Source organism: Phodopus roborovskii, unplaced genomic scaffold (assembly GCF_943737965.1).
Source record: "Phodopus roborovskii unplaced genomic scaffold, PHOROB, whole genome shotgun sequence".
NCBI classification, from domain to species: Eukaryota; Metazoa; Chordata; class Mammalia; order Rodentia; family Cricetidae; genus Phodopus; species Phodopus roborovskii.
The window spans coordinates 30,068,511-30,082,527 of NW_026126433.1; the positions used below are offsets into that span (position 1 = coordinate 30,068,511).

The 14,017-nt window shown below is 40.6% G+C and overlaps 1 protein-coding gene across 2 annotated transcripts in view; it reads left to right on the forward strand.

Moving 5' to 3' along the window:
• Astn1 (astrotactin 1) overlaps positions 1-14,017 on the forward strand; it is a 304,509-nt gene that overhangs the window by 113,439 nt on the left and 177,053 nt on the right. For both annotated transcript variants that reach the window (XM_051186059.1, XM_051186060.1), the window contains exon 2: positions 3,477-3,664. In XM_051186059.1, coding sequence (XP_051042016.1) covers positions 3,477-3,664 — 188 coding nt within the window. The remainder of the gene's footprint in view (positions 1-3,476; positions 3,665-14,017) is intronic.

Sequence of the window (14,017 nt, forward strand, 5' to 3'; positions counted from 1 at the left end):
GGAGAGTAGGAGTACATAGTTTAATTTCCAACCATGATAAACATAATACGCTCCCAGAATATTTATTGTATATAAGAAGGAGTGGCACTCTGTTTTCTCTGTATTGCAGTACTTGGGGACTTTACTGAAGATGTGAGGTTTGTAGGAGCAAGGAGAGACATGGGAAGAGCTGGGACAGATTTCCCTTTCTGGAGATCTCAGCCCCACTGTGTGATGAATGGATCGGTGCTTGTGACAACTATGGCACCTGTGATATCTGGAAATAACCATAGAGGACCCTAGGTCCTATCAGAATTTGTTTTATTCAGTACATTGCTGCAAAAGTCCTGAGTGGGGCTCAGTGGCAACCCCCTGGCTTTGGACTGGAGTAACAATTTTATCACCTCCCCAATTTCCTCCTTGGAATCTCAGAGCTGGCTTGAATTATAATTCTTCTTGTGATAGTGGCGTTCACATCAATGTGTTTGCATTAATGTTCCAATCTCAGATCTCAATCTTGTTGGTGAAGAAGTTGACAAGGCATTTACTATGTTCTGTGTGGTCTTTCATCAGCTGATCAAGCCAGATATATCATAAGTATAAATACATTGCTAGTTTAGCATTTGAGCTCTTTTATTTCAGATCCTATGAGGAGAGGAGGAAATGCCAAGAAAGAAGCTATCATTGTGTAATTATCTTGAAACTTAAAATTGATGAATGCCCATGGCAGACATGGTGCCCTCTTCCCTTCACCTCTTGACCTATACAGTGAGTCAAGTCTGTGCAGAATTATGATATCACCATTCACAGGGATGGGAATGCATAACCCACAAAAGGGTTCAAACGGTTAGCCTGGAAGCCACTGCCAGACTCTGTGATAATCCCATTGTCCCATGGAGCACTTTGTCAGGGTCATCACTGCAATTTCCTTGTTACCCCATGCCTAGTGCCATGGAAAGCAACACCTGCCTCCTCACTGAAACATAGTAGTTGCTCACAAACATAAAGTTTCTTAGTGAGCTGGTGAAGATGTTCTTGAATTAGACAGTGGGTGATGGTTACACAACATGATGAATAAAAAAAAAATCTACTAAATTCAAAGGTAAATTTATGGCACTTAGATTGCATCTCATTTTAAAAATAAGTCATGTGATAGTAAGATCTGGAACAAATGATTACATTATTATAGCCTCTGAGCTCATAAAAGACCACATGTCCTTCTTACTATGGACTCTCCCTCCCCCCTCTACATTCTGAGGTCACGTTATCTGCTTTTGTGAAAGGAGTAGAGGACAACTTATGGTTCATCTGCCCCTGTCCCTATTCTGTGTCAGGCTGGTTGACTTTGATCCAGGTACTTCCTTATCTTTGCTTGCATGGTTAAAGCAGAGTCTGACCTACTTGATGAGTCTGACCTATCTGCTGGGAAGCAAAATCTTGTTTGTGAAGTGATTTAAAGGGGCAGGTGCTATGTCCTCCCAAATACATACAGAAGGGGCTGAGAGGAATCCAGACATGCATGGAATAAATATTAGACTGGGCAGAGATGGGTCTGAGAAGAAGCTGGGCTTGATTATGTCATCATATGCACTACTGGGAACTGGGATGCTGATGATCTTTACCTCTGTTGAGATGGATACAGAATTTCGCATCCCTAGTGCAGTGTCAGAACAAGGACTTGGAGAGGATACATTTCTAGGGGAGGACGCATTTCTAAGAGTCTACTAGTATGTCGATGAATGAGAAGGCATGAAGGGTGCCTGTGGGATACACAACCACAAGCCTGGAAGAGTCAGCCATTATTGGGCCTGCACTCAGTTTGTTTGACTCCTGCTGCTTAAATGCTTACCTTCAGAGGTGCGTTCAAGAATGTCTCCACTCGAGATGTGGAAGACTCTTTAGAGGAAGGGCAGATGTGGGAATCTAGCATCACTACCACACCAAACGAATGTGGAGGTGCCTTCTGAAAGCCAGGTCTGAGCAAATCTTCCCATCTCAGTCTCTTCACCCTCTGAAGCTCCCTGGATTCCAGGTCAAACATGTGTGAGATCACAGATGCTATACCAACCAGACAGATGTCAGAGCCTTTTAGGCAATAGAAAAGAAGGGCTAAGGATTGAAAGGGGATACTTTGTGGACAGCTTGCCCTCACAATCTCAAGTGTCCTCTTTTCCCTGGTAAGTGAATAATGTTGAATGAGTGAGGCCATCACTTCGCCTAATCATGGATAGCTTTCCACACTGTTAATAGTTACGGTTCATAAACTCTACAGTGGGGTATGATAATTTTTTGCCCTGGCTTCTTGCACAAAACCTTGCATGACAGTTTGCAACTGATGCAGACTATTACAGAGATCCACATCTGGTCAAAATGCAGAGAACACCTGACAGTGGCATGTCCAGAACCACTACAACTACGGCTAGGGCACTATCTTGGAAGAGGAGGGAATTATAACAACCAAACTTCAGTAACTGAAGCATGTCTTTTAAAAATGAAATTTTATAAAGTAATGATTTGTTGAAGTGTGTATAGTAGAACACTGGTCCCCACTTCGAGGCTGTAACAGGTGTTAAAGGAAGCATGTTCTGAAGGCTAAGCAAAGTCCTGGAAAAGATGGATTAATCAGTTTTCTCAGTTATGGGATGCCCCAGAACTCTGATGTAATACTGCTTAGGAATAAGAGAAAAGAGGGTATGGACCCAGGGTGTTCCTGCAGGAGCAATAGCCCTTACTATAGTGCAGAAGGCAAAATAGTTTTCTGGTATTTTTCTATTGACGATAGCCCAGCTTTTAGCTAAATCTCTGAAGAGGAAGTAAATGTTTGTGCCTGTGATAAGGCCCAATTCACACCACTTTCTTCACACACCACATATGCTTTGTAAAACTAAAGAAGAAAACAAAAGAGAATTAAAACATGTCTCTTCCTGTCATGACAAGTTATCAGACATCTCCAGTGGGCTATGCAGCCCATGAGTATGGCTTCACAAACAGGCCAGCAGCTCCAATGGCTTTTCAGGAACTTCCCTGGACTGCTCCATAAACGCAGGTTCTCTGGATGGTAATTACCAGCTCTCCCCTTGGTAGATTCACTGCCATCTAGGAGTAATTGCTGTGAAGCTCACATGTCCAGATTTACAAGAGGCAAATATCTTTGCATTTACCCCAGGGGGTTATCAGGTATTCAAACTGTGCCATGAAAAGGATGTTATTGATCACAGAACAAGGGGAAGCACTAGAATTTTCACCTCGGTATTTATCTCACCAGGTGAGAGCCTGGTTCACTAGGTTTATCATAGAAAGACCTGTGGGGGATAATTCTCTTCTCTAGATCTCTTGTCTTTCTTGAGTTTAATAAGCAGCAATAAGTCCAACCTAACTGTAGTCAGATCCCTTTGCTGTCTGCAGACAAAATTAGCTTGTTAGTAGCAGAAACTAGGAATATGGAGTCTTTATCCTGTCTGGAATCTCACCCTGTGACTTTGGTGGTTTTCTCCTAGAGATCTCAGGGAATACTGAAGACATCCCTCTGGTGCGCTGGAGGCAGCAATGGCTGGAGAATGGTACTTTGCTTTTTCACATCCATCACCAAGATGGCGCTCCAAGTCTCCCCGGACAAGACCCAACTGAAGAACCCCAACATGAGTCAGCAGAAGAGGAACTGAGGATCCTCCACATCTCAGTCATGGTAAGAGCAGGCTAGCCATAGCCTTCTGGCCACACATAGTTTGTTTTACCTTGATATTAAAAGTCTTGATACCAGCACTCTATTCATGAGTTTTTTGTTGTGACAACAATACATCGTAGGTGACTACTTATAAAGAAGCCCACAGTTCTGGAGGCCAAGGGCAGGGTATCTGTATCACTTCAGCTCTGGTGGGGACCTGCTCATCATGACATATGGCATGACAGGGCCAGGTGTGGAAGAGTTCATATCCTAAACAGAAAGCCAGTGAGTACTACAGTTCCCTCTTAGGGCATTCTGCTGATCAATATGAGGACTTCCCATAGGTTCTGCCCTTAAGGTTCCACATCATCTCCCAATACTGCCATTCTAGGGACCATGCTTCCAACCTAGAGCCTTTTAGGAAGAGGGACCATTTAGATCATTGCAAGAGACATAGCTGTTTAAAATCCAAATCCATGAAGATAATTACATCGTGATACCTAAACTTCTCATTTGTGGGGAAATCATCCATGTGTGCTATTACTATTGCAGCTATTTCTACAGTATCATTCTCTAACTGTTCTTCTTAGGAACATCCTTGTATATGGAGTAACTTTCTCCAACCTGAGGTAATATCAGGCTGCCTTAGAAAGGAATTATTCAGTTAATGTATTGGAATGTTATATAGTACTTACTCTATGAAGGTTTGTTGGATGACTGACTCTCCAATCCACTTGCTGCGACCAAATCTTCTGTCCTTTTCTCCCAACCAGGAGAAATCAGCACCCTGGTGTTCTCTTATCCCACAGTAAAGGGTATACCAATAGATGCTCTGTAGCCCAATTCCAAAACAATACCATCATCATCCTGTCAATTTGAAAACATGAAGCCCCATGATATAATTCTTCTAAAAGTACTAGGAAATTAAGAATTTCACTAAAAAAGTGAATGGCATGATAATAGGTGTATGAAGTGTGAGGGATTTTTGATAGTGTTTTGTTTACTGGTGAATGCTTAGCAATAGAACAATGTATTCACATAGCTAATACAACACTTATGGAACAAATGTATACATTTTCAATGAAGACATAAAAATTCATATTTTTTTTTTATTTACATCTGAAACAAGGTTGTTTTACATGTCAATTCCTATTCCCTCACCCTCCCATCCTCCCCTATTACCCCCACAAAACCCCAGCCCATTCCCTTTCTGCTCCCCAGGGAGGGTGAGGCCTTCCATTGAGAGTCTTCAAAGTCTGTCATATCATTTGGGGAAGGACCTAGGCCCTCCACTATGTGTCAAGGCTGAGAAAGTATCTCTTTATGTTGTGTGGGCTCCCAAAATCTATTCATATACTAGGGATAAATACTGATCCATGACTAGTGGCCCCAGAGACTGCCCAGTTCTCTAGAACCTGGAAGCAACCTAGATGTCCCTCAAATGAAGAAGAGATAGAGAGAATGTGGTATATTTATTCAATGGAGTACTGCTCGGTGGGAAAAAAACACAATGGAATCCTGAAATTCACAGGGAAATGGATGAAACTAAAAGAAACCATCCTGAGTGAGATAACCCAGTCACAAAAAGGCAAACATGGTATGTTTCACTCATATATGGATTTTACACATAGAGCAAAGGATTACCAGCCTACAATTCACACTGCCAGAAAAGCTAGGAAACAAGGAGGAGCCTAAGAGTTCCCCTGGAGAAGGGGAAAGAGAAAAGATCTCCTGAGCAAATTGGGAGCATGGGAGGAGGGGAGAGAGAGTTAGGAGAAAGAGAAGGGGAGAAGAGGAGGGGAGAGGTGGGCATGAGGAAGCAGGAAGATTGAAACAGGGAAAGAATAGAGGAGAAAATAAAGGAGATACCATAATAGAGGGAACCATTACAGAATTAAGGAGAAATCTGGCACTAGGGAAATGCCCAGAGATCTACAAGGATGAACCCAACTGACAATATTAGCAATAGTGGAGAGACTACCTTAAATGCCCTTCCCAGATAATGAGACTGACAACTACCTTATATGCCATCCTGGAGCCTTCATCTAGTAGCTGATTGAAGCAGAAGCTAAACACTAGCTGAACTCGTGGAATCCAGTTACAGAGAGGGAGGAATGATGAGCAAAGGGGTCAAGACCAGGCTGGAGAAACCCACAGAATCAGCTGATCTGAACAAGAGGGAGTTCATGCACCCCTGTCAGGTAGCTGGGAAATCAACATAGGATTAACCCAGATCCCCTGAATGTGGGTGTCAGTTAGGAGGAAAATTTCTATTTCATTTGACATTTGTGTGTTGGTGAGCCAATGTTTCTAAGAGGTTGTGAGAGTAGGTTGACATTTGACTGATTGCGCTCACGGGCTATGTGGTTAGTATACTGCTATTTCACTGCTAATATGTTCACACTGGCCCAGCCTAGGATTTGGTCTAACTTTAATTCATCTCTTGCTCTGATATCATTACATATTGTTTAGTTCACCATATTAGCCTGACACAGTGCAGAGAGCAGGGTAAGTTCTGCGTATTTTGTTATTGATGGGAAACAGGAAAAAATCAGTACATTTTATATAGCATGAAAATCTTCATTATCCAAAATTTAGGATGAAAGATTTTCCCATTAAAAAACCTGGCGCATCAATATTAACTTAGCCATTCAAATAGGCACTTGCACAGACCCCGCATCTATACATCTGAATGAACTTTTGTATAATTGAAGTAACCATGAGGCTTCATTTTGAAGTTTATATTTTCATCATCAATTTAATTCTTATGCTTGTATCCACCAGAAAAAAAGTAGAAATCTATGATAGAGTTAAATCTAGAAAAGCAAATAGCTTCATATTCCTCCTTTTTTTTTTTTTTTTTACAACTTACTGCCTGCATTCTATTACAAGTTCTTTACAATAAAGTGATTTTTATTTTTTTTAAATACTGACTTAAAATCTCTCAAAATATAAACCTTTCATCTCTTCAGTCAGCATCCTCATAGATAACTGGCGTGATATGTTACCTTCATGGACATAGGTACTTTGTTTAAACTCCAGGATGGAGAAAGTTCTTGAACAGGAAATGATACACTCCAATGCCTAGATGAGGCCATAAATGAACTGGAGAAAGGAGACTGCTCTACCCTCAGTTGCTCATGGGGGACAGTACTTGTGGACCCTTAATCAAAAGCTCTATTCTTTCTCAGGGAAGGTTGTCTTCTTCAGTGTGGGTTATGGCTTCCAGACATGATGAGATCAAGCAGGCAAACCCAGTTAGCCCAGGGTTATATCACCTTTACCTTTATGATACCATTTTTTCCCCCAACAACCCACCTACCTTCACTTGTGCTCAGAAGTGATTTTAGTTCTGTTTGATTCAACACAATTATGAAGAGCTTGCTTTAGTCATATCATTTTTTAAAATGTCAAGTAAAGAAAACTATATAAAACTCCAAGGATGAAATTTTGTGTGATTGTGTCAGAGCATCAGCCCCTGACTACCAGAGACTAAGACAGAGGCTATGTGAGCAGGGGTTTTGGCAGGTAAAAATGATACAGGGTAAAGAACTGGTCTAAAATGGCCTGAAGATTTTCCTAGAGGCTTTGTCACATGGGGCATCAAGGACCCTATCATCCATCCTCATAGTGAGACATTCTAGCAAGTTCTCCAGAATGTACACACATGTGTGTGCATGCATGTTCATCAGTGGTTTTAAAGATAGAAAGATACTGGTCAAGAATGCCACAGGGCTTAAGGTAATACATTGTGCTATAGCAATACCTATGAGACATACTGCACAGTTAATGTCTCTGTTGAGGACCCTGAGCAGGGATTACTGGACAGCTGACACTGGAGTGAAGAGAAAACAGTGTCAGCCTCTGAACTAGCTTTCAGATCTTCATTATTATTATTATTATTATTATTATTATTATTATTATTATTATATGCTTCTAATTACCCAACACAGACCAGCAGTAACATTTAATTTTCCAAATAAAGTGGAAATTTCTTTTAGCTTTCTTTAGTTTACTGTATCTCATTTTTAGCCAGACTGGAGGAAGTAGATGTTTAAAGGGTATATGCAAAGGATGAGAATGGCAAGTGTTATGTTACCTCTACCTTGGCCTTCTGGATGTGATCAGCCCTCATCTCTATGAATACTCAGAAAATCTTTGACCTCAGCCAGAGAGTGGGATCTCAGAGTGAGCAGACCATTGCTGCCTTCCATCTTTCCTAGTCGAAAATTACTCCTCAGTGGAACCTGCAACACACCTGTCCTCCCTGCTCTGCCCATTCCCATTCTGCACACCACACACCCACCCATTCTACCTTGCCATCCTGAGGCTGCTTCTCCAGAAAAAAATTTCAAAGCCTGAAGTTGAGGATCGGCCCTCAGCTCAAAAATCAAGCCTGAGGGTATCCTGTTTGAAGATGTCGTTCCGAGAGTCTCTGATGGCCTCTTCTGAGGATACTCAGGGATTGGTAGACTGTATTTGATTCACTTTATGCCATATCCTTTAGAGGTAATGTAGGCAGCTATTGAGGGATCTGGAGTGCGGACTGATAAATGTCAGAAGAAAATAAAACCCTCTGGCTAGTGATAGTCTTAGACAGTGATGTGTGCACATACGTGGTATCACCCCAGTTCTCTTACTCAGAAAATAACAATAGCAAGGCTATTTTTCTATCAACTCTAATGATCAATAATGATGTAATTTACTGATTGGTTCAAAATAGAATCATTTGAAAAAACTTAAGGTTATTATCAAAGTGTGAATATGCCCCACTATTGCTCTCTCACTAAGAAGTTTTACATTTAAGTTTGGCAGGTAATCCTAAATATTTCCAGTATGTACAAAGGGAATGAATGGTTTTATGAACCTGCAAGTTTACATTTGTCAGTTTGTATTCATACTTCCTCAAGTATGTCGCCTTCATACAGGGACTAGTGTTTATTTTCATGTTTTGCCTTCACTATATTTCATTTTAAACACTACACTTAATGAATTATAGAATGACTAACAAAGGTCCTTTTTGTATCCTTCTGAGATGGCATGAATGAGAATGTGCAGCCTCATCCTCCTACTGTGCCTGTACAAATCTGTCATCAGCAAAATCAGGGGCTTGTGCAAAACCAATACTCCAGTTGGACGCTTGTCAATTTAAAACTTTGACAAAAGATTTTTTTTTCCAATCACATCCTAAAATTTTTGAATTAGTTTTCAAAGAGTCACCATTTCTTCCTCACATACAATAATTGGATTTCCTTCCTGAATTGTATATTATTGCTTTGAGGGTCAGAGTATATATTTTAACCTTCTGCATGATTCAGGCTGGATGAAGAGATTTATTCCAAAATTTGCAGCATAATGGACACTCAGAGCATATTCTTTTGCAAACTCCTAAACAAGTGATAGCAGAGTTAATGAATTAAAACTGAGTGTGAATTTTAAAGCAAAAGTTAAATAATAAACAAAAACCTTGAGCAGCAAGGCACTTTGTTTATTCCATGGAAGACTAGATTTTGACACAAATAACATCAGATAGTCAGAAACTGTGCAGATTTAAATTTCTACATGGTACTTCTGCTAATTTACCATATGATGCACATTTTTCTCCTTAGAATATGGAAAAAGAATCTAATGATTCATAATAGAATATAAATGTAGTATCTCTATATTTCATGGTTGTAATTAAAGATAACAATGTTAATAGATTTCCTAAATGCACACAGATAGGTTAAATTTTTCACAGCAGCCAGCCTTCAGTTTTGTCTGTCGGTCTAGTTTTTATTGTACTAACTCCTACTACTAGAGAATTTCTTTTGAATGGTAGCCTACTTGGGCACAATTTACAATTTTGTGTGTGGGAGAAATGTCTTTGAGTTTCAGTGTGTCCTTCTGAGTATTCTGTAGACAAGCCCACCAGTCAAGACTAAAGGCTGTTCAGGACCACTGGCCCTAGGTGTGTAAAGCCAGCATCTTCAGGTTCCTGCAGTCTCTGCTGGTCAGAACTTTCAGAGACTTCCCATCCTTGAGCTCCCTACTCCTGGGGACTTCATTTAACTTAAGGTACAGAGTTCTCTTTTGATAAGAATATCATAAATATCAAAAATTTAAGGCAAATGAGACTGCTCTTAGACAGTTCAAGAGTCTATTAAATAGAGAATAAGGAGATTTAGGGAAAGGTCCATTCTGGAGAAGCCATCTTTGGGGCCCAGTTTAGTCTAAGCCCTCTCAAAGCCACATGTGGGTGGATCCAGTTTACAAGGCTGAACAGCAGCATTGAATTAAAAGTCCTCATCCTAGCTCTTAATTGTTCTTCTCAAGGTCAGTGCAGTTACTCAGCCATCCCATGTCACTTTGCTTGGAGCTGGCTTTTATTCATTTGTAGAGCACAGGCACCTAGGATATAAGAAAGTGGTCTCAAATGTCAAAATCCTTGCCATCAGGACCTTCAGGTGCTTAATAAGTGGGCATGAGAAACAAGGCTGGATGCTTTTTGCAGTACCTTTCATCTTCAGCAAATTTGATAGAAAACTTCATTAACAAATTGATGAATCAAGGTCATTTTTGCAGGTTTATGGTCAGCCAATATTATTTGTGCCATTCAAATCAGGAGGTGCCACTTTAACAAGGCCAATCCTTTGATCTCCAAGAGTCAAATGGAAATGCTTAGGTATGTGTCATACTACCTGGAAGGAAAGGCCTGGAATAGTAAGTCAAAAACACAACAGCCAGATTGTGATTCTTTTGCTTGCCTTTCAAGGCTCTTGCCATGTGACTTGGCTGACTTACTGGTCATCCCCAAATCTGTCAATGGCATCACTAGATGTTTTCCTTCTAATAACAAGGGCAGTTTCTAAAATAATCAATAAGCTCTCAAAAACAAATGTCTTCACTCTGTTTGGCAGACAGTTATGCAAACACCAGGGTTCACAAGGAAAGATAGCCAGACTTCCATAGGGTTTGTCCTGCAGACCTCCCTCTCCTGTCACTGTGGAATGGCTGTTCTCCTGCCAAGCACTGGGCTCAGGAATGTGTGAGTTCCTTTGCTGATTCAGTGGCCCATCCCTCCAGTTCCTAAGAAGCACCTTGCTATGTCCCTGTGCTGTCAGAGATGGGCTACAGTATAAGCCTGTTCTTGATTTAGAGCTGGAAGCATAAGCCTCTATTGTTCATTTTACCAAATCGGATAAATTTACTGACCTTTCTGGAAGCTTCTTTATCTCATCTGTGAGAAGGCTGTGTCAGTGAGACTTTCTAGAGTTAGAAAATGGAGCTTCTTTTGGGCTCTACCTGTGACAGAGTTTCACTGCAGGACTTCATATGGAGATGTGAGGGACAACACTCTCCCTATTTCAAAAGGCAGATTTCCATGGAGGGAGGCTGGAAGGTTGCTTTGAGCCTCTGCGGCCACAGCCTGGCTCCTTCACACCTGTTTCTACTGCTTTGTGTCTTTGTCAGGTCCACTCTGTTTCCTTTTTCTACATTCTCATGATTGTATATGTTTGAAGTTACCTTTACTTTCCAAGTCACCTCACTGTCGACCTCTCCAGATGTGTTTTTTCCAACTTCATTTCCACGGTTTCTGCTTTTCTTCTTTCTAATTCTAGCTCCTGGGAGTGGGAGTCAGGGCCAGGCCTCTTTTTTCAAAATTTTCATGCCATGTTAATCCATAGGTTGATGGTAGACCTAATCCTAATCTTTTCTGTTGGCTGTGGTTAAGGAGGAGATTTAGTGGTACATTCCTGCTCCTAGAACAGTTTGGAACAACATATATTAATCGAGGCTGAACAACAAGACTTTCACTGTGTATGTATTTGGCATGACAAGCACACTAAGATCTAACTTGAAGAGCTGTGATGATAGTCAAAAGATGACATAGGCACTGTCACCATCACGAACCATCATCATTACCACCATAGTCATCAAAATCTGAATTTGCATTTGTTACATGCCAGGTATTATTTTAAGTGCTTTCCATGTAGAAATGTTTATTTTGTATTCTCGTCACAATGCTGTACAATACAAATTGTAACTGTCTGGTTTACCAGAAGAGGTAACTAAGGAATAGGCAGGGAAAGTGTCTTACTTAACTTTGATAGCTATTAATTTATGAATCTAGAATTTGAATCTGGGTAGTCAGCAGAATCTAGGTTCCATGTGAGTGAGCATGTGCATGTCTTTGTTGCTGTGTGCATTTGTGTATGTGGATTAAAGCATGCACATAGGCAACATGCATGCAGAGGTGACTAGACAAGCTTAGCACACTGGTTCTCATCATCTTCCTTGCTTTAAGACAGTCTAGTTTTGTTTTGTTTTTTTTTTTTTTCTGCAGATATATGGGCTAGCAGGATCATATGCTTCTGGGATGCCTTCCTCTTGGTCTCCCATGTCCCACTAGGAACACAGACATTGTGCAATGTACCCAACTTTTGCATGGTTACTGGGGATTCCAACTCAGGTCCTTGTATTTGTGAGGCAAATGCTTTTACCCGATGAGCATCTCACTAGCTTTATAGTCTTACTTGTAGAAGTGCCCAATTCAGCCCTGTCCTAAAGGAAGTGATCAACCTGTATTTATTACTTAAGTGTGTTCACTGTCTTGTGAACCTCTTTTACTTTGGCATATTAAGTCTATGAGCACTAGGACCCACTGCCATAGAACACAGCTTTCTGAAGCTGTACCAGGCAGCTGACCTCAGGAGTTCAGATTCCGTTCAGCTCCACTAAACCCACCTGCTAACCTTGGCTTCCACTGCCCTACCTCACAGCTGGCTTTGGGCTTCTTGGCAGGAAAAGAAGACACTGGTTGGGAATTCCAACTCTGAATTGTTACAGTTCTGTAGCCATAGACTCAAGCGTCTCCATATATATAATTTCTTACTTTTGCAGGGAAGTTTTGGGAATCAAAAAGATCTCTTCCTAAGTGTTGCCGACCTGCCATAGATTTAAACAACTCATTGACTCATTCTCTCACTTTAATATTGATTCTTTCATTTATTTGACACTATTTTTCAGGCTTCAGATTTTTTTTAGATACTAAGTAGATAGAAATCAAATATGGCAAGGTTTCTGTTTTCACAGAACTTTAATCATTTTATTAATACTTGATGTTTGAGGTTGGCCCTTGGCAAAACTGACAGCCAGGTGAAGCTATCATTGTTTGTATCTTCTTTCAATTTTTCTGTATGTCCTAAACTTCAATGAAACCCACTATCTTCCTCATCTTTCCAGACACCAAGGAAAATAACAGGCTGAATTTTCACAAAGATTTTGCTGCCTTTTAACTATCTGATGTGATATATTCTGTTCAAGAATTTAGCTCAGTTGATACAGAAACTGACAAAATACTTTTGAATATTTCGTTTCCCCAAATCCCTGAAGTTCCTTTTAAGATCAGAAGTTGAACTCTTCATGGTGTGTAAGTAAATGTTCTGGGACTGAAGCACTCACTGTTCCTTCAGAGGGCCCTGGTTTGGTTCACAGTGTGCATATGGATGCTCACAACGTCCTGCAATGTTAGTGCCAGGTAATCCAATGCTCTCTGCCTTCCTGTTACTCATGTGATGTACATAAACTCACACCAGCACACACACACACACACACACACACACACACACACAGAGAGAGAGAGAGAGAGAGAGAGAGAGAGAGAGAGAGTAAATAAACTTTAAAGCTAATTTTAAAAAATAACAAAGTTATTGCTTACTAAGCCCTGTATCCTATCCACAGAGCTACACAAGATCATTTTTATGCCTAACAGCAATAATGTTTTGTAGAAATTTTGTGAAATGGGTGAAAATGACTGCATGTTCCAGATTTGAACACTGAGACTCAGAGAAAAGTCACATACACCATGGGAAGTAAAGCCAGGGCTCAAGGTACTTGTATCCAGATTCATCTTTGCTGCAAGATTCCTTAACAGGATAGCTTCAGGATTGCCTGGCATGTGCACACTAGTTTTATTTCTTTTGGATATCACAGCAGAAATTCTATACTTGGTGAAGATTAGGATGATAGATATGGCACTGAGCCAATGGCACCATAGTGTTATCTCTGAGCTGCTCCAGACAGTGAGATTGGGGCTTCAAACCAAGACTGGATTAGCTATGAGAAAACACCAGTCCTTGAGAAGTCTATTAGGCCTGTAAGTTCTACAGCAGTGAATCTCAGTGATGTAGTTTACTCCAAGGGCTTCACTATTAGAGAGACTGATTCAAATCATAATTCTATTACTTGCTAGATTTTCCAGTGACATTGTTGAAATTGCTTTATCTCTTTAAACTCTCTTTAGGATAGGGATAGTAATAGATCTTACTCAAGGGGCTCTTTTGATGATTACATAAAGGATTCTTATAGAGCACTTCCTAGAGTGCCAAGGCT